This window comes from Rana temporaria, chromosome 10, assembly GCF_905171775.1.
Source record: "Rana temporaria chromosome 10, aRanTem1.1, whole genome shotgun sequence".
Lineage (NCBI taxonomy): Eukaryota > Metazoa > Chordata > Amphibia > Anura > Ranidae > Rana > Rana temporaria.
In genome coordinates this window covers 37922853-37944144 of record NC_053498.1, presented here as the reverse complement: position 1 = coordinate 37944144, position 21292 = coordinate 37922853, and the positions used below count along the sequence as shown (strand labels likewise).

At 43.0% G+C, this 21292-nt stretch overlaps 1 protein-coding gene across 3 annotated transcripts in view; it reads right to left on the bottom strand.

Moving 5' to 3' along the window:
- The window catches only part of LOC120916530 (carnitine O-palmitoyltransferase 1, liver isoform-like), a 149094-nt gene that overhangs the window by 89128 nt on the left and 38674 nt on the right, over positions 1–21292 (bottom strand). For all 3 annotated transcript variants that reach the window (XM_040327555.1, XM_040327554.1, XM_040327556.1), the window contains exons 2-4: positions 10862–11025; positions 4743–4882; positions 3231–3402 (exon numbers count right to left, since the gene is read on the bottom strand). In XM_040327555.1, the coding sequence (XP_040183489.1) occupies positions 3231–3402; positions 4743–4882; positions 10862–11002 (453 nt within the window). In that variant the 5' untranslated portion in view covers positions 11003–11025. The remainder of the gene's footprint in view (positions 1–3230; positions 3403–4742; positions 4883–10861; positions 11026–21292) is intronic.

Sequence of the window (21292 nt, the reverse complement as noted above, 5' to 3'; positions counted from 1 at the left end):
TGGCTGAGATTTAGATGCATTCAATGAATGGTTAATTCTATTATACATTGTTATATTAAAGAGTCACGAGGTTCCAGCAACAAGATCAAACTATGGGAAGGAGATTATGCAAATAGCAAGTGAGAAAAGCGTTTCTCACTGAGCAAATAAAATGAAGTAAAGAGTTATTTATTACCTTCGAGAGATCAGTGGAGGGAAGCAGTCATGTTGTCCAGACTTAAGCTGGACCGTGAATGACTGCTTTCCCTCCTGAAGGGAAAGCAGCACCTAGTGGCAATGTCTAAACATTACATCTAAGAGCATAATATGACTGTTCTTATTGATCACAATTAAATTATTTTTGATAAGCACATATAGCCAATTTTGCTGGCATCTATATATTTTTATTTATTTTGCCTGTGAGATTATAAAACAACTAAGTAAATTATTTTAAAGGAATATATTCCAAACTACTATAATGATGCATTAATTGTTATACTTTTTCAGCTATCTAAATAAACTATCTCACCAATTAAAAATAATCTGGTAAGACATTTGTTATACTTTTCAACTCAAGTCAGATAAATCCTTAATCTAGGATCTATATTATACCACTGTATACTACTCTTACAGGGCCCAGATAGACTTGGCTCCAGCAGCACTCTTATTTGTGGGAGATCCAGGCTACACACCAGAGGATCTAATTACCAATCCCCTGGTTAATTGTTTACACCAGTGATTCTAGACCAGAATGCAGCTCGTGCTTTTAATCACATGATCGAAATGACTTTTCCATGGTACAGCTTTTTCAGCTGTGAGTATTGAAAAATCATTATCATATTTTTTACTTTACTATTTTTGTAAATAAATATTGTACGGTCTATATTGACTATGTACCATACATGTTATAGATTAACGGTTGATCCTTCGCTATACCCCTGAAGAAAGAGGGACATTTCTCAGAAACGTCGGGATAATTTGAAGAATCACATTATATAGTGCAACTTTGTATATTTGTACTTGTCAGTTCAACGATTTATGTCTACCCCAGATCATGTCTATGTTTTTATTGAATTCTCTTTATATTCTAAATAAATGTTACAAAATATAATCGTTTTTCTATCACATATGTTGGTCACTTTGTGAATCATAATAATTTGGTGCCTTAAAAGTCCAGTTAGGGGACCCAATTCTTTCTTCTGACTTTTTCTTTGGATGTGGCACTGCACAAGACAAACACCGATATTTCTTTTTTCCACTTGATTTAACAAGATATTGCTTAAAATCTTTTAAGGGCATAACATGCATGTGTAAAACACTTGGTTCAGTTTTCTAGAGAGTTTATACTGCATGGTCCAGTAGAGTATAAACTCTCCATAAAATTGAATGAAGAGTGCAGTGTGTTCTTGCACTGGCCTACCTGTAAAGATTTTGATAAGCATTTCAGATTTTTTGTGGGCAATATTTTAGTTACAGTTGCGACAGGTTGGTACAAGACTTGCAGGAAGGGCTTGGGATGTGGGAACACTAGAATATATTACACTTAAAGCAAGTTTACAAAATTTTGCAAGCAGTAGAGCCCTGCACAGGTACGTTCAGCTTTAAAGCGGAGTCCCGCCTGGGTAAAAAATAAAAATAAAATAGGCACCTGAAGCCGACATGTCCCTCGGCTCTGAGTGCAGGTTCCAGTATACTTATACACCTATACTGCTTTTTCTGAATGGCCCCTACTGTCTTCTAGGACCTGTGTCTCCCAGAAGGCAGCGGGGGGGGGGGGCTGGACATTGTGTAGTTTGCCGCACAAAATTGCAGCGATCTTTCCCCTGAAGTGGGAGCAGATGCCTGGATTTGACAGGTATCCACTCCCCTCTGAAAGGTGCCAAAATGTGGCATCGGAGGGGGAGGAGGAATCTGATCCACAGAAGTTCCATTTCTGGGTGGAACTCCGCTTTAATGTCCTAATTATGCAAATTCTAATAACGCAAAAACAAATGGTTGGGGGGGGGGGGTATATACACAACACACATATACATACACACACTCTGTATGTTCTACCAGATTTTACCCTTTTGTACATATAAACACACAATATATATACATACAGTACAGACCAAAAGTTTGGACACACCTTCTCATTCAAAGAGTTTTCTTTATTTTCATGACTATGAAAATTGTAGATTCACACTGAAGGCATCAAAACTATGAATTAACACATGTGGAATTATACATAACAAAAAAGTGTGAAACAACTGAAAATATATTTCATATTCTAGGTTCTTCAACGTAGCCACCTTTTGCTTTAATAACTGCTTGGCACACTCTTGATGAGCTTCAAGAGGTAGTCACCTGGCGCAGCACCCCATCACTCTCCTTCTTGGTCAAATAGCCCTTACACAGCCTGGAGGTGTGTTTGGGGTCATTGTCCTGTTGAAAAATAAATGATGGTCCAACTAAACGCAAACCGGATGGAATAGCATGCCGCTGCAAGATGCTGTGGTAGCCATGCTGGTTCAGTATGCCTTCAATTTTGATTAAATCCCCAACAGTGTCACCAGCAAAGCACCCCCACACCATCACACCTCCTCCTCCATGCTTCACGGTGGGAACCAGGCATGTAGAGTCCATCCGTTCACCTTTTCTGCGTCGCACAAAGACACGGGGGTTGGAACCAAAGATCTCAAGTTTGGACTCATCAGACCAAAGCACAGATTTCCACTGGTCTAATGTCCATTCCTTGTGTTCTTTAGCCCAAACAAGTCTCTTCTGCTTGTTGCCTTTCTTTAGCAGTGGTTTCCTAGCAGATATTCTACCATGAAGGCCTGATTCACACAGTCTCCTCTTATCAGTTCTAGAGATGTGTCTGCTGCAAAAGGTGGCTACTTTGAAGAACCTAGAATATGAAATATATTTTCAGTTGTTTCACACTTTTTTGTTATGTATAATTCCACATGTGTTAATTCATAGTTTTGATGCCTTCAGTGTGAATCTACAATTTTCAGTCATGGAAATAAAGAAAACTCTTTGAATGAGAAGGTGTGTCCAAACTTTTGGTCTGTACTGTGTATATTAGACGTTGGTTCAGTGCCTACATAGCCCCACCCCTAGAGGGTTTTCTCTTGTGTATATACACTAGGGATGATGGCACCCCACCCACTATAACCAGAACTTTACTCCCTATCAAAAGCAAACTGCACACTGTTTTACATCCCATACCACAGCAAACCATGCATGTATACATAAAATCCTCTTACCAGCCACAGCTTGGTGGTGGCAGACATCTTGCCATGCTGTTCATACATCCAGCCATGGTACGATAAAAGCTGCTTCAAGATGTAACGCATAGTCATAATAAGCGCAAACCACAGGCCTGTGGAGAAGAGTAGGGCGCTGATAATGCTCTGACCCTGGTGAGATAGGTAGCCGCTGCAAAGATATTATGAAAATAAAATCACCAATGGTGCAACACATTATTAAGACTAACAGAACATATGGAGCATCTGCATTTTTATACATTCCACCAGGATTTAATGACATCTAAAATGGCCACATAATTCATAATTCTAAGGCAACCTCAAACATAGTAGAACATGTTCAATGACTAGAAAAAAAAAAAAAATACTGACAAAAGGACCTGGACACAAAGCCAATACTCAGCATATTTGAGCAAACGGAACAACCTTGGAAAAAAGCTCTACTGGCATTATTTCCAAAGAGTTTCTCCTGTGCTGTCAAAGCAGGCAAGGCAGTGGGTACAGACAACTTTTTTCAGGCATCAACCCCTGACCTGCATTATTAGCTGTTCAAAGAGGTCTTGACTAGACATGAACCATTTTCATCACTTTTTTCAAAGATTCTATCATGCTTTTACAAGGTTTCTGAAGAGCTCTGCAATACTTTCATTTGTAAAGTGCTGCACAAACTGGCACTACATAAAATTATGAATAATAAAAAGACTGAATAATAATAATAATAATAATAATAATAATAATAAGGCTTCATTTCCACTGGCGTTTTTACAGCCACTTGTGTTAGCCTTTTTTACAGCTTAAAAACGCCTGTCCATGTTTATTTTGTAAAAAAAAAAAAATATATATTTTTTTGTGAGCTGGAGCTCAAAAACGCAGCGGTATCGTTTTTGAGCGTTTTCGCGCGTTTAACGTCTGACGTTTTTACAGCTCTACTCTGGAGCTTCAGAACGCCCTGGTCCTGCGTTTTTTTTACAGCTCAAAAACGCCTATGTGGGCATGATGCCATAGAATAACATGGACAGGTGTTTTTAAGCTGTAAAAAACGCTCAGAAAAGTGGCTGTAAAAACGTCAGTGGAAATGAAGCCTAATAGTATGAATAATAATAATAATAATAATAATAATATTATTATTATTAACACCACACATTTTCTATTCTTTGCAAACAGGACAGGGAGGCTCTTTATTGCAGAAGAGACATGCAATGTTCCTTCTGCAATAACAAAAACTTACCTGCCTGTTCACAAATCTCTGTATAATGTAAAAAGAACTGCACATGCTCAGCTCCCTTTACACTTGCAGTACAGTGCCATTGTACCAGGAAAAACTATATCATCCCACACAGGCCAAGACGGCCAAAGACCAGCACCTAGTAAAAGATGGGTAAAAGATGATGGCGAGGGACTTTGCAAACTTCAGACTGTTGGAGCAGAGTTTAGTTTTGCTTTAAAATGTTACATTTTGCACCCCATTATGGCCAACATAACTACCATTCTGCACTGCTCCTCTATTTATACCTGACTGGCAGATGTTCTTTGATTTTTCCAATCATTCCCATGGATGGGTCTACACGAGCGTACATCGTTCCCATGATGGCAATCACCACAAACAGCCAGCTTGAAGGACTGGCAGGATAGACACCAGTAATGAAACTATTCTGGAAAATAAAGAACAGTAAATGTATTAAAGCATGTGTACATACATTCCCGTAGTACACTCACTTAATTTTCCCCTTTGTGCTATCTCTATAAACAAATCTGCAAATACAGAAAAATACATTTCCTCTTAACGTGAGATGACAACACAAAGAACTTTTTATTTTGAATCTCAAAAACATGTAAGGTCAGCCCTCTCATATTCCTGCCAATACAAAGAACACAGATCTCTCATCTCCTCCCATTCCTTGTGTATAGACAGAGAACACAGGAAGTTACCAGTTCACAAATTGTGTGGCAAAACCAGAAATCTAGCATAAAAAAAAGTCAAAAAGGCATATTTTAGCAAACCAAAATATAGCAAATAACATAAATTGTTGGGGGTTGCATACACTAAAATTTATAGCAAAAAAGAGACACAGAGGTTGACAAAAAACAAAACAAAAAACCCATAGCTGAAACTGAAAGGAAAGTATAGCGAGTTCTTCTTACAGTGTTTGTAGTAAACTACTGAAAAAAATAAAACTGCAGGACAATGGGGTTGATTTACTAAAGGGAAATCCACTCTGCACTACAAGTGCACTTGTAAGTGCAGTCGCTGTAGATGCAAGGGGAAGCTCTGCTGAGTTTATCATCCAATCATGTGCAAGCAAAAATGCTGTTTATTTTCCTTGCATTCCCCCCTCAGATCTACAGCAACTGCCCTTGAAAGTGCAAAGTGGATTGCCTTTCGTAAATAACCCCCAATATTATAATGTGCTGCATACTAGCACATTATGAAATACTTAGCTTAGAAAGAAGCTCCCACATCGCGCCCGGTCACCGCTAAGAGGGCTGACATGTTCCCTCTGAGTTGCTTTCTGGTTCAAGGGCTGGTTCTGGTTCAAGGGCTCCAGCACTGAGTGGTTGGAGCCACAATGATGCCCTTCGTTTCCAGCATTATCCATCGGACTTTCAGAGCGCATGTACTTCTTGCTAGGCAGAACGAAACTGAGGCTGCATGCTGCAGTGAGGAGGGTTATGTCTGGAGGGACTGGGCGGGGCTGTTCAACTCTGTTAATGTAACATGTATTTAATGATCTAACATGTTTCTGCCTAGTCCTCTCCTGTAAACAGGGAACATAACCCACGTGTCAAGATTTAAAGGGGGAGTTCACCCCAAAATCAACTTTCTGCAGTTAGATCCAGCATACTGCTGACATCTGCAGTATGCTGGTCTTTTTTTTTTTTTTGGTACTTATCGTTTTAGCAGTATTTCTTCTATGGCTCCGAGCGGGGATTACTTCCTGGTATAGGCGCTCCCGAAGACAAGCAAGTTGATTGACAGCCTTCGATAGCGCGTCACGGCTTCCGAAAATACACACGAGTGACACTCTGCAATTTACGGCGCCTGCGCAGTCAGCTCTACACGGCAGGCGCAGGCGCCGTAAACAGCCAAGTGTCTCCTCGGCTATTTTCGGAAGCCGTGATGCGCTATCGAAGGCCGTCAATCGACTTGCTTGCCTTCGGGAACGCCCATTCCCCGCAGGATTCCCTGCTCGGAGCCATAGAAGAAATACTGCTAACGATAAGTACCAAAAAAAAAAAAAAAAGACCAGCATACTGCAGATGTCAGCAGTATGCTGGATCTAACTGCTCCAGCACACAGACTGTGATTGACAGCCACTGCTGTGCATGTTCCCCTGTAGTTCCCCACCAGTCAAGCTCAGAGTTCTTCTCCCTGAGCTGTGCAGTTCAGATCCCTGCCCCCTGCTTTGTGCTGCTGAGAAATGCTGACAGATTCTGTAAATTCTGAGTTTTACAATACTGTACAGCAGTGCCCTTCAAACTGTGGCCCTTTGCTTGCCTTTTTCTGGGCCTTTGGTTAATATTCCATCAACTGATACCAATGATGGAGCACCATCCCCCCTTACTGCCCCCATCATTGAGGCACTATTCTTTCCACTAAAAAACAATGAAGTAGGCATTGACGTCAGGGCATTTTCTACTCTCACTGGCCACAGTGCGGCCCCCTTAAAGCCTTAAGGATAGAAAGTAAACTGGCCCTTTGCTTAGAAAGTTTGGAGACCTTGTTCTACAGACACATGGCTGCAGATAAACAGGCACAACTTAACCGCTTGCTGTCCAGCCGCCGCAGTTTTACGGCAGCAGGTCGGCTCGGCTGCACGCCCCCCTGGTCCCGACGCGTGTGCCCGGCGGGGGCGATCACCGCCGGGCACCCGCGATCGCTCGTTACAGAGCAAAAACCGGGAGCTGTGTGTGTAAACTGATCGCTATAAAAATTACAATGGTCCCAAAAATGTGTCAAAAGTGTCTGCCATAATGTCGCAGTACCGATAAAAAAAAAAATAAAAAAACGCTGATCGCCGCCATTACTAGTAGAAAAAAATATTAATAAAAATGCCATAAAACTATACCATATTTTGTAAACGCTATAACTTTTGCGCAAACCAAACGCTTATTGCGATTTCTTTTTACGAAAAATATGTAGAAGAATATGTATCGGCCTAAACTGAGGAAAAAAAATAGTTTTTTGTTATATTTTTGGGGGATATTTATTATAGCAAAAAAATATATTTTTTTTTCAAAATTGTCGCTCTATTTTTTTTATAGCGCAAAAACTAAAAACCGCAGGAGGTGATCAAATACCACCAAAATAAAGCTCTATTTGTGGGGAAAAAAAAGAAAAAAAAGACGCCAATTGTGTTTGGGAGCCACGTCGCACGACCGTGCGAATTGTCAGTTAAAGCGACGCTGTGCCGAATCGCAGAAAGTGGCCCGGTCATTGACCAGCAATATGGTCCAGGGCTGAAGTGGTTAAGTAGGAAGATTTGTTTCATCTTCATGTATCATCTGAGGCCAGTCACTTCACTGGTTATATGTAGGGGTTTTAACCACTTTAATGCTTTCCCTACATTAGGATAAAAAATGCCAACTACCTGTTCTGAACCCACATCCCTAAACTTTTATCTCACCCCTCTCACTTCCTGGTGTCACAGGAGACACCGAGAGCAGCATAGGCTTTTGCTGCCGTTATTCAATTGCATCTGCGGAGGGAGTGTGGGTGCGGCTTCCCACACGGTGTGTATAAATGCACACAGCCCAGCTCAGGAGCACATGCATATGGGTTTCCCAGGGCGCCAACTGTCAGATTTTGGATGGTACTTATCCCCTTAATTCAAGGCTCCCACAAAAGTAACCAAAAGGTAAATAAAGAAGTAGCTGTAAATATTTCATAAGCTTGCACAACCATAAGTCTTCATGTACACTACTGCTGGTAAACGAGCGTGAGCAATAATTCTAGCCATAGGCCTCCTCTGTAACTCAAAAGATGCAACCTGTAGAGTTTTTTAAACGTCGCCTATGGAGATTTTAAAGAGTAAAAGTTTGTCGCCATTCCACGAGCGGACACAATTTTGATGTGACATGTTGGGTATCAATTTACTCGGTGTAACATTATCTTTCACAATATAAAAAAAAAAAATATTGGGCTAACTTTAGTGGTGTCTTATTTTGTAATTAAAAAAAGATTATTTTTTCCCAAAAAAGTACGCTTGTAAGACCGCTGCGACAGAAAGTATTGCAACAACCGCCATTTTATTCTCTAGGGTGTTAGAATAATATATATATATATATATATATATATATATATATATTTGGAAGTTCTAGTTAGAGGGAAGGAGATGGCAGTGAAAACAGACAGGGGAAGCTCCAATAGCATTGCTGGTTGTCTTGTCATACCAACGGCCACCACAAGATGGCGCCAGATCACAGAAGGAAACATAGGCCTGCAGAATGCCGTGGCCTCAATTAACGACCGGCGCGGCGGGGGCGCACTGAGACACAGGATACCCCAGCTGTGCTGCCCTAGGCACCAGATCGTTAATTCTATTCACAATTGCGACCTGGCGCCCGGGGTTTGTTGAACCCTGATTCAGAGGCATCTGAAACGCCTGTAACAGCTTGTAAATGTGTGTAAACGCGGTAACCCGCGTTTAGCCACATTCCGTTTACAGGCGTTTTTAAGCATTAACTACAGATACTCCTCGTTAAACGACTTACCTGTTTACCAACCACTCTCGAACTTACGACCAGCTGTCCATATCCAATAGACCAGCTATACATCATTGTATTGTACAGAATTTTTGTTTGTGTTTTAGACTCACGGAAATTAAAACAACGTTATTGAGCTAGTGTTTTGCGTTTAGACCTTTTTTTCACAGTGCATTAGTTAAAGCGGGGGTTCACCCTATTAAAAAAAAAAAAAAAAATTTATTCTAGCATTACATTCGGCATCGTAGCGCGAGCTACAGTATGCCGGTCTTACATTTTTTATCCCCGTACTCACTGTGCTATTCCACATTGAAGATTCCGGGGAATGGGCGTTCCTATGGTGAGAGAAGGTGATTGACGGCCGGCCCTGGCACGTCACGCTTCCCCGGAAATAGCCGAAATAGGCTTGGCTCTTCACGGCGCCTGCGCATAGCCTGTGCGCAGGCGCCGTGAAGAGCCGAGACCTACTCCGGCTGTCTTCGGGGAGCGTGACGTGCCAGAGCCGGCCGTCAATCATCCTCCCTCTCCATAGGCACGCCCATTCCCCGCGGGAGTCGGAATCTTCAATGTGCAATAGCACAGTGAGTACGGGGATAAAAAATGTAAGACCGGCATACTGTAGCTCGCGCTACGATGCCGAATGTAATGCTAGAATGATGTTAAGGAGGGTGAACCACCGCTTTAAGAATGCTTAAAGTGATCCTGATAGAGTAGAATGGTAGGACGGGGTCGTATCCCAAAACTACCAGTTGAGAGGTTAATGGGATGGGTGGCTTGACAAACATTGTACCTATGGCATCAGGCTAGGCTGGTTCTTCCCCCCCCCCCTTTTTTTTTTTTTTTTTCTTTTTGTTTTTTCCCTGTTATATGATTTTTTTTATTATTTCTATTCCTCTCCTGTTTGATGTATCGAGAGGTGATGTAACAGATGTACAGGATGATTACTTCAGTACCGTTATTGAATTTATCTGTTGCTCCTTGGCTTATTGTTCAACTGAATATGTATCCTGTGTGGCCCTTGTTTCTTTTGGGTCATTTATGTGCACTGTACATGTCTTGTATTTTGTACTGCCTTTTTTTTCAAAAAATAAAAACTTTTCTGATTTAAAAAAAAGAATGCTTAAAGTGTAAGTCCAACACTTACATTTCTCCCCTGCAATCTACCTTTATTTTGCAGTATCCAGTGCTGTCACATGACTTTAATTCTACTTCCTTCTGAGAGTAGAATCAGCAAGTGGGTGTGGTTCCTGAAAGTTAGTGACATCACTTCCTGGGAGGGACACTGTTCCTCTGTAGCCAGTGGGTGTATACATAATGGGAGGAGCTGATTTTGGGTTCCCACCCAGTGTTCTCTCATTGTACATGAGAAAACTAAGAAATAAAAAGCCCCGTCAAACAACAGCAGGGGAGATGTGAGGTGCAGTGCACATATACAAAAATTTTAACTGCAGAGGTGATCAAATACCACCAAAAGAAAGTTCTATTTGTGGGAAAAAAAGAACGTCAATTTTGTTTGGGAGCCACGTTGCATGACCGTGCAATTGTCAGTTAAAGCGACGCAGTGCCGAATCGCAAAAAGTGGCCTGGTCTTTGGCCAGCGCTTAAGTGGTTAACAACCAATTTGTTTAACGACCTGGTTGTTGGTATGGAACCTGGTCGTTAAGTGAGGAGTACCTGTATTTGAAAAAAAAAAAAAAACTTCTAAAAATGCAAACACTGCAAAACAGACGTTTTTAAACATCGGTTACAATCTGTCAAGTAAAATTGTTCAGGATACGTTTTAAAACACCCCATGTACATTAAGCCTAGGAACATCATTATCAAATCAGGTTTCTAGGTAAGGCATGCTATGACTGCTTCTTTTTAAATTGCAGAAACAAAGTTGCTGGAACAGACACACAACACAAAAGTCATGCCACATTGCTTACCCTGAGGCGAGCGATCTTCTTCTTCCAGGATCGGAGCCCGGAGATGTAAACCTGTTTAAGAGCCTCATGGCTTAATCGAAGGTCAATACCTTCTGGTGTAACTGTAAACTGGAATGCCACAGCCTGGTGGGCTTCTGCCATTGTGGAAGTTCTTCAGTCCAAAGCTATTATGAAACAAAAAAAGAAAAAACTGTAATAAAATAAAGTATCATAAAACCCTGAGCTTTCATCGGCTAGTAAGTTGCAAAAAAGATATATGCTCAAAAACACAAAAAGGAAACGGTAGTGCTTATTCAGGGCTGGTTCCAGTGCCGGCCCAAGACATTGTGCTGCCTGGGACCAAGAATGAAATGCTGCCCCCCCCCCCGAAAAAAAATCACGCCAACCAAAAGGCCTCCACATTCATTATTTTATATCATGATAACTAAAGGGGACCCGTCATGGCTCTATACATGTATAAAGAAGTATAAAGAGGACCTGTCATGGCTCTATACATGTATAGGAGTATAAATAGGACCTGTCATGGCTCTATACATGTATATAGAGGACCTGTCAAGACTCTTTACATGTAAAGGAATATAAAGAGGACCTGCCATGACTCTATAAATGTATATAGGAGTATAAAGAGGACCTGTCATGGCTCTATACATGTATTAAGGAGTATAACGAGGGCCTGTCATGGCTCTATAGATGTATAAAGATGGCCTGTCATGGCTCTGTACATGCATATAGGCGTATAAAAGGACCTGCCATGGCTCTATACATGTATCCAGGAGTATAAGGGGACCTGTGAATTGCCGGCAGCCACAATGTCTTTTGCACAAACTAATCAATGTACGCTAATTGTGTTTTTTTTTGGTACCAAAAATATGTAGAAGAATACATATTGGCCTTAACTGAAGAAAATAAGTTTATTTTTCTAAATTATGGGGATATTTATTATAGCAAAAAGTCAAAAAATATATATATTTATAGCACAAAAAATAAAAACCGCAGAGGTGATCAAATATCACCAAAAGAAAGCTCTATTTGTGGAAAAAAAAGGACATGAATTTTATTTGGGTAACGGAGCTGGCGGAACAGGCTGGTGGGCATCAGTATGCTGCCCCCCTAAAAGTGCTGCCTGGTACCCATGGTACCACCCGGTCCCATCATATGGCCGGCCCTGGCTGGTTCAAATCAGATGCAGTCCAGTGAAAAAAAATGCATGGACGGTGTTTACCATTGATTCAAATGGCTCTAATTCACGCCAGTGCAGTGCCTTCCAGTCCAATCAACAAAATTAGAACATGTTGCATTTTTTCCATGTGGAACGTACCTGGAATGTAGCAAAATGCATCAAAAACGCACCAGTGTATTTGAAAATGTCTCTTAATAGCAAAATCCTATACCTGGCTAACATATACAGGTGATACTCGAAAAATTTGAATATTCAGCAAAAGTTCATTAAATTTCACTAATGCAACTTAAAAGGTGAAACTGACATGAGATATGACAAATCAGGGCTTGAACTAATTGGGATGATTGTGGCTTACAGCTCATGAAAACCCCAAATTCACAATCTCAGAAAATTAGAATATTGTGAAAGAGTGCAATACTTTAGACTCAAAGGGCCAGATTCACAGAAGAAATACGCCAGAGTATCTACTGATACTCCGGTGTACTTTCAAATTTGCCGCGTCGTATCTTTAGTTTGAACCCTCAAACCAAGATACGACGGCTTTTGGCTTCAATCCGACAGGCGTACGGCTTCGTACGCCTTCGAATCGTAGGTGTAATACTTCGGCACCCGCTGGGTGGAGTTTGCGTTGTTTTCGGCGTCGGGTATGCTAATTAGCTTTTTACGGCGATTCACGAAGGTACGCGCAGCCGTCGCATTCTCTTACGTCGTCGCTAGTCGGCTTTTCCCGGCGTATAGTTAAAGCTGCTGTTTGGTGGCGTATAGATAGACCTGCCATGTTAAAGTATGGCCGTCGTTCTCGCGTCGAATTTAAATATTTTTTTTTATTGCGCAAGTCGTCCGTGAATAGGAAAAGACGTAACTCATGTCGACGTTCAAAAAAATGACGTCGGTGCAACGTCATTTCGCGCAAAGCACGGCGGGAAATTTCAAAACGGAGCATGCGCAGTAGGTTCGGCGCGGGAACGTGCCTAATTTAAATGATCCACGCCCCATTTGAATTAGGCGGGCTTGCGCCGGAGGGATTTACGCTATGCCGCCGCAACTTTACAGGCAAGTGCTTTGTGAATCAAGTACTTGCCCGTAAAACTTGCGGCGGTGTAACGTAAATACGTTACGCCGCCGCAAATGTACCTGAATCTGGCCCAAAGTGTCCCACTCTAATCAGCTAATTAAGCCATAACACCTGCAAAGGGTTCCTGAGCCTTTAACCACTTCCCGCCCGGTCATGACTGGACATCCATTGACGTCCTGCAGGATAACATGCCGGCGCGCGCAGAGCAGCGGTCGGTGATGCGGGGTATCAGTCTGACACCCTGCATCTCCGATCTCAGTAAAGAGCCTCCGGCGGAGGCTCTTTACCACGTGATCAGCCGTGTCCAATCATGGCTGATCACGATGTAAACAGGAAGAGCCACGATCGACGCAAGTAAAGGAGAGCCGATCGGCGGCTCTACTGACAGGGGGGGGTTCGCACTGTTTATCAGCGCAGCCCCCCTCGGATGCCCACACTGGACCACCAGGGAAGACACCAGGACCACCAGGGAAGGGGGGGAACATGTGGATGGCCAGGTACATCCCCCGTGGCCATCCACATGTAAAAAAAAAAAAAAAATTACAATAGATGCCAATCAGTGCCCACAAATGGGCACTAACTGGCAACATGAGCACTGTGAAAAATTTGTAAATAAGTGATGCCCAGCAATGCCATCAGTGACACCCCTCAGGGTCCATCAGTGCCCATCCATGCCCAGTGCCCATCTGTGCCACCCGTGAGTGCCGCCTATTAGTACCACCTCATCGGTGCCCATCAGTGCCACCTCATCTGTGCCCATCAGTCCTGCCATATCAGTTCCCGTAATTGAAGAAAAATTACTTCTTTAAAAAAAAAAAAAAATTACAGAAAAAAATTCTAAATTTTCGGTCTTTTTTTAGTTGTTGGGCAAAAAATAAAAACCGCAGAGGTTATCAAATACCACCAAAATAAAGCTCTATTTGTGGGAACAAAATTATAAAAAAAATTGTTTAGGTACAGTGTAGCATGACCGCGCAATTGTCATTCAAATTGCGACAGCGCTAAAAGCTAAAAATTGGCTTGGGCAGGAAGGTGCGTAAGTGACCAGTATGGAAGTGGTTAAATGGTCTCTCAGTCTGGTTCAGTAGGAATCACAATCATGGGAAAGACTGCTGACCTGACAGTTGTGCAGAAAACCATCATTGACACCCTCCATAAGGAGGGAAAGCCTCAAAAGGTAATTGCAAAAGAAGTTGGATGTTCCCAAAGTGCTGTATCAAAGCACATTAATGGAAAGTTATGTGGAAGGGAAAAGTGTTGAAGAAAAAGGTGCAAAAGCAGCAGGGATGACCGCAGCCTGGAGAGGATTGTCAGGAAAAGGCCATTCAAAAGTGTTGGGGACTTTCACAAGGAATTGACTGAGGCTGGAATCAGTGCATCAAGAGCCACACCACACACAGACAGATCCTGGACATGGGCTTCAAATATCGTATTCCTCTTGTCAAGCCACCCCTGAACAACAAACAACGTCAGAAGTGTCTTACCTGGGCTAAAGAAAAACAGACCTGCTCTGGTGCTCAGTGGTCCAAAGTCCTCTTTTCTGATAATCTCATTTGGAAGACAAGGACCCAGAGTATGGAGGAAGAATGGAGAGGCACACACTGCAAGATGCTTGAGGTCCAGTGTGAAGTTTTCACAGTCTGTGTTGATTTGGGGAGCCATGTCATCTACTGGTGTTGGTCCATTGTGCTTCATTAAGTCCGGGGTTAAAACAGCTGTCTACCAGGAGATTTTGGAGCACTTCATGCTTCCTTCCACAGTAGGGTGACCAGACATCCCCAGTTTCAGGGGACAGTCCCTTGATTGAGGACACTGTCCCTGGACCAAGTCTGTCCCTGGTTTTGTCCCCAGATTGGATTTAATAGGGGGCAGTGGCAATTTCAAAGACAGTCAGTGCAGAATTAAAATATTTTTTTTTTGAATTACACACCCTCCACTCCTCCATGCCTACTAGCATATGGGGGGTTGTATTTTTCCCACTATCTGTGCCCCTTTCTGATGATCATGTGCTGGTCGGCGCGGAGGGAATATTTCTTCAGTTTCGGGCGCATGCCCATTCAGCTTCGCTTGCATGTTCTTCTGCCTTGGCTCAAATCCTGGCCAGCCACCTGCCTACCTCCTTGCCTTCCCTGGCGGAGTGATCTTCCTCCGCTTCCCATCCAGTAGTAACCGGGGCCCGAAGAGTAAGACTTGAGAGGCTATGAGGCGGGCGGCGACGGGCAGAGAGTTGCTGATTGTTGCCATTACTAGTAAAGAAAAAATAAGCCCCCCTGTATTTCATTTTAAAAATCTGGTCACCTTATTCCACAGACAAGCTCTATAGGGATGCCGACTTCATTTTCCAGCAGGACTCGACACCTGCCCACACTGCCAAAAGCACCAAAACCTGGCTCAATGACCATGGGATGCTTGATTGGCCAGTAAACTCGCCTGACCTGAACCCCATAGAGAATCTATGGGGCATTGCCAAGAGAAAGATGAGACATGAGACCGAACAATGTAGAAGAGCTGAAGGCCGCTATTGAAGCATCCTGGTCTTCCATAACACCTCAGCAGTGCCACAGGCTGATAGCTTCCATGCCACGCCACATTGAGGCAGTAATTGCTGCAAAAGGGGCCCAAACCAAGTACTGAGTACATATGCATGCTTATACTTTGAGATTGTGGATTTGTGATTTTTATGAGTTGTACGCCATAATCATCACAATTATGACAAATCAAGGCTTGAACTATCTTGCTTTGCATGTAATGAGTCTATCTCATATATTAGTTCCACCTTTTAAGTTGCATTAGTGAAATAAATGAACTTTTGCACGAGATCGGTGGCTCTTTACCGAGATCGTTGTAGAGGTGTGTCAGACCGGCACACCGCACCACCGATCGCCGTGCGTGCTGGATGTCATATAATGCCCAGTCAGGATAACTGAACCACTGCTCGGCTATAGGCCAGACGGGAAGTGGTTAAAGCAAAACTGGGCAAAAACTTTTTCCCAGGTCCTTGTTGCTGACCTACTTTCACCAACTTTGCCATCCATGTTCTTCTGAGCTCTGTAGTTCCTCTGCAATAGCCTGCTGAACTTGCTGAAAAAAAGGCTTCTATTCCTCTCCTAAGCTCAGCTAGCGGTCTGACACGCCCAGTTATAGGTCAATCCACAGCGAGCAGGGAGTTCCATTTCCTGTTGTGGGCAGAGAGGTCTCATCCCCTAGTCTGTGCAGCCCATGAAGGTGGTGTCCTCCTCTGCTCTGCGCCAGTCTCCGCCCCTCCACCGCCCCCCCCTCCCATCTCTGTGCATAGCCTGATAGTTATCAGATGACCGGTAATCTCCCGCTGGCATTGTGATTGACAGCACACTGTGCCAATACTGCTGGAGATTACAGTGATCGGTGTTCTCGACTACAATACCTGTCACAGCCAGGAGATCCATGCTGTCTCATGCAGTGATTCGTGCCAACGATCCCGCTATGCACTGGGGGGGGGCTGATGAGCTGCACTGGGGGGCCACTGATTGCTGTTAGAACGATCTCAAAGCTGCAGCAGGAGCAATATTTCTAATGCTGAATTACAGTAGAGTACAGTGTGTATAATATATAGTTATGGGATGTGTCTACAGTTCAGTAATGATTACATAAAGTAAGGGCAATATGATCATCTCCTGTTGTGGCTGGACGGGAGAGAACAGACATGCTTTACATTCATAAGGAGTTGTAACCTATCATACTGTGTGTTAAGTATGTGTGTTAAGTATGGCTTGCTGGCTGCAGAATGAGGGGTGTGATTTATGTTGAAGTTTTGGCGTGTGAAACACACCCAAAAAATCCACCCGGTGCCAAAAAATGTGCACACACATAAAGAGTGACACAAAACGTGCAATGGGCGTTACACTGTCCTCCACAGGGGACCCCCCGGAGCGTTAGGCTTCTGACAGGGACTGAGGTACTCACTTGGTCCATCTGGCCAAAACCAGACGGACCCCTTTCTCTGGAGGGTCTTCCGAAACAGACCCACCCAAGTACTTGGTGGGGCTCCCCCGAAGGGAGACCCCATCAAAGAGGGCGAACTAAGCCAGAAGGCCATGTCCATCCCTTCCCAAGACATTCCGGGCAGGCCCAAGGACATACACCCTACTTATCACACTGTGACAACACGTGTAACAACCAACAAAAAAAATACATAAAAGTGACGAACACAGGGATAAATAGAAAGAAAGTGGGAAGAAGGAAGATGGGAGAAGTAAAAAGTGGCCATTGTGTGATACAATGGCCGACCCTTCGGCCAGGAATCAAAAATTCCTCTGGTCCTAGCCAAAAGGCTCTGCCCTAGAGGCAGGTGTGAAAAAAGTGTGTATGGTTATGTTTAAGTGGGCGAGTTTATATTTACCGTACATATACAAGCCTAGTGTACCTCCCACATTCACTCCCATCCCAAAGATTCATGGAAAATGTAGGTTGATTGCAGTTAGAGAGAGAAGAGGATATTACGCAATCACTGTTCTAAGAGATCCTCCCTGCCAGAAAAGATGCATTTTTTTAATTTACAGGAAGTCAGCTCCATGATTCAATCAGTCATATCTCTTAAACCTTAAGAAATGTCACAAATGTAATAACTGTTAAGTGTTTTGTAGGGGGGGGGGCTTACTAATGGGGGATTTTTGGGGAATCCAATTACATAGAAAATGTTAGTTCCGAACAAGACCCCTATAACTTACAATGCAAGAACATGTAATACTAGTGTGTAAACAGGGGTCTGACCCATGCAAGCTTAAGCCACAAGAGCGTGCATTCTTTTTTTTTCCTATAAAACCTAAAATTAGGACATAGATGGGGGATCAGAGAGGAATGGTGTGCGAAAAAAAGGGAAGACGAAAAGCAAGGAATTGGTGCAGCAGCTGGTGCTCACCCAAGAAGCCAAAGGATACCAAACAATCAATCACCACTGGGCCTGAGCCATACATATCAAGGGGATAGGCAACAATGAAAGTCGTGTCAATAATAGCACATTTTGTGAAATTTTTCCTCCTTGCGTTTCATGGCCGCTGTTAGGCGTTCCATATCATTGATATCGTTAACCACAGCTATCCACTGACCAATTGACCGGGGGGGTAAATGTGTTTCCATTTTTACACACCTTGGCTGCATTAAAGGGGTTGTAAAGGTACATGTTTTTTCACCTTAATGCATTTTATGCCTGCAGAAGGGAATTCCACAACCTTGCCACTCTTACAGTAAAGAACCTTCTACGTAGTTTAAGGTTCAACCTCTTTTATTCTCATTTTAATGAGTGGCAACATGTATTGTTAAACTCCCTTCCGTGAAAAAAGTCGTATCCCTATTGTGGGGTCACCAGTATGGTATTTGTAAATTGAAATCATATCCCCTCTCAAGCGTCTCGTCTCCAGAGAGAATAAGTTCAATGCTTGCAACCTTTCCTCATGACTAATATCCTCCAGACCCTTTATTAACTTTGTTGCCCTTCTTTGTACTCTCTCCATTTCCAGTACATCCTTCCTGAGGACTGGTTCCCAGAACTGGACAGCATACTCCAGGTGCGGCCGGACCAGAGTCTTCTAGAGCAGAAGAATTATTGTTTTTTCTACATTCAACCTCATTTGCCATGTAGTTACCCACCCCATTAATTTGTTCAGATCTTCTTGCAAGGTTTCCACATCCTGCAGAGAAATTATTGCCCTGCTTAGCTTAGTATCGTCCGCAAATACAGAGATTGCACTGCTTACCATATCCTCCATGTCGTTCAAGAACAAATTAAACAGGATTGGTCCCAGAACAGAACCATGGGGAACCCCACCACTGACTATTCCAAAAACTCCATTAATCACCACTCTCTGAACTCGCTCTTATAGACAGTTTTCAATCCATGCCAACAGACCTTACTTTGTACAGTAAACGTTTATAGGGAACTGTGTCAAATGGTTTTGCAAAATCCAGATACACCACGTCTACGGGCCTTTCTTTATCTAGATAGAAACTCACCTCCTCATAGAAGGTTAATAGATTGGTAAGAACGATTCTTCACGAATCCATGCCGATTACTGCTAAATTATACTGTTCTCATTACTTAAATCTTGTTTATAGTCCCTCATCATCCCCTTCAAGAGCTTACATACTATTGATGTTGGGCTAACTGGTCTAAATCCAAGGGATGTATTTTGGGCCCTTTTTAAATATTGGTACTACACTGACTTTTCTCCAATCCGCTGGTACCATTCCAGCCAGTAGATGGTCAGTAAAAATTAGGAACAATGGTCTGGCAATTACTTGACCGAGTTCCCCAAGTACCCTCGGGTGCAAGCCATCTGGTCCCGGTGATTTATAAATGTTAAGTTTCCATAGTCTAATTTTAATTCTGTCCTCTGTTAACCATGGAGGTGCTTCCTGTGATGTGTCATGACGATAGACACTGCAGTTTTGGTTACCGAAGCCCACTGATTCCCTTATGAATGCTGAGGAGAAGAATAAATTCAATACTATCGCCATCTCCCCATCCTTTGTAACCAGATGTCCTTCCTTATTCTTTATGGGGCCAATATGGTCTGTCCTCCTTTCTGGGGATTTATTTTACTCTCCTCCGCTATGTGTCTTTCATATTCTATCTAAGCCGCCCTAATTGCACCCTTACATTTCTTGTTGCATTCTTTATAAAGTCTGAAAGCTGTTGATGATCCCTCAACCTTGTATTTTTTGAAGGCCTTGTCTTTTGCTTTTATATGCATTTTTACATTGGAGTTAAGCCATCCAGGACATTTGCTCGCTCTTTTAAAATGTATTACCCAATGGGATGCATTGGCTAATGCCCTTATTTAATATGCTTTTAAAGCAAACCCATCTCTCATCCGTTTTTTTTGTTCCTAAGATTTTATCCCAATTTATGCCTTCTAGCTATGTAGTTTAGGGAAGTTGGCCCTTTTGAAATTCAGTGTCTTTGTATTCCACTTATGTTTCCTATTTGTGTGATTTATACTGAAGCCAATTGACCTGTGATCTCTGTTACCTATATTTCCCCCGTATGTCCACATTGGTGATCAGGTCTGTATTGTTGGTAATCAGTAGATCCAGTAACGCTTTATTTCTAGTTGGTGCAACATCTTCCCAGAAGGGTTGTACACTAAGCCACGACCAAAAAATATGCAACAACGTGCCTGGTTCTTTTTGGCATCGCCAACACAATGGAGAAACAGTGGGGTAGAACAGCATCGCACTGTTAAATGTATTTTCGCAGAACTTTCTGGCGTTGTTTATTCAGTTCTATTCAACACAGCGGCAGTACATGGCTATGCGGAAAGGAGTACTGCACTGCAACGCAGTGAAGTTAACCAATTTCATATCAGACAAGGAAAATTGCATTGTATTTATGATGGGACTGCAGTGGGCAAGGCTACCCAAGGCAGCTCAATGCCAAAGTGTGAACGGCCCTTAGGCCCCGTACACATGACCAAACATGTATGCTGAAACTGGTCCGCGAACCAGTTTCAGCATACATGTTCGGTCGTGTGTAGGCGCGAGCGGGCCGAATTCCAGCAAACATTTGCCCGCCGGGCCTTTTCCCAGCAGACAAATATTCCTGGACGTGTTTTAAAACCGTCCGCTGGAATCCTGCCCGCTCGGACATGTATGGTCGTCAGTACAGACCTACCGTACATGTCCGAGCGCCCGCCGTCCCTCGCATGCGTCGAATGACTTCGACACATGCGTGGAAGCCTTTAAATGGCAGGCCCGCCCGCGGCGACGACGACGACGCGGACACGCCCCGCGTATTGTTTACGCGCGGACTTCTGTACGATGGTTAGTACAGCCATCGTACAGAAGCCCTCTGGCAGGCATGTACGGTGAAAACGGTCCGACGGACCGGTTTCATCGTACATGTTTGCTCGTTAGTACCCGGCCTTAGACAAATACAGAAAATCATGGCAATTTACCCCCGCAGAAACTGAAGAAATGTGTTTCCTGTTCATATTTGACTAGCTTGAAACTTTCGCATAAGAGGCAGCAAACATGAGAACCAGTCTTGCAAGTCTGTAACAGCAAGTTGCAGATAGCACATGTGTTGCATGCTACAGCACACATAATTCAAAGTCAACTTTTTAGAACTACAAAAGACATTCAGATTAAAAAAAATAACTAAAACACACAACAGCAAACTAGGATGTATACTGGGGATAAC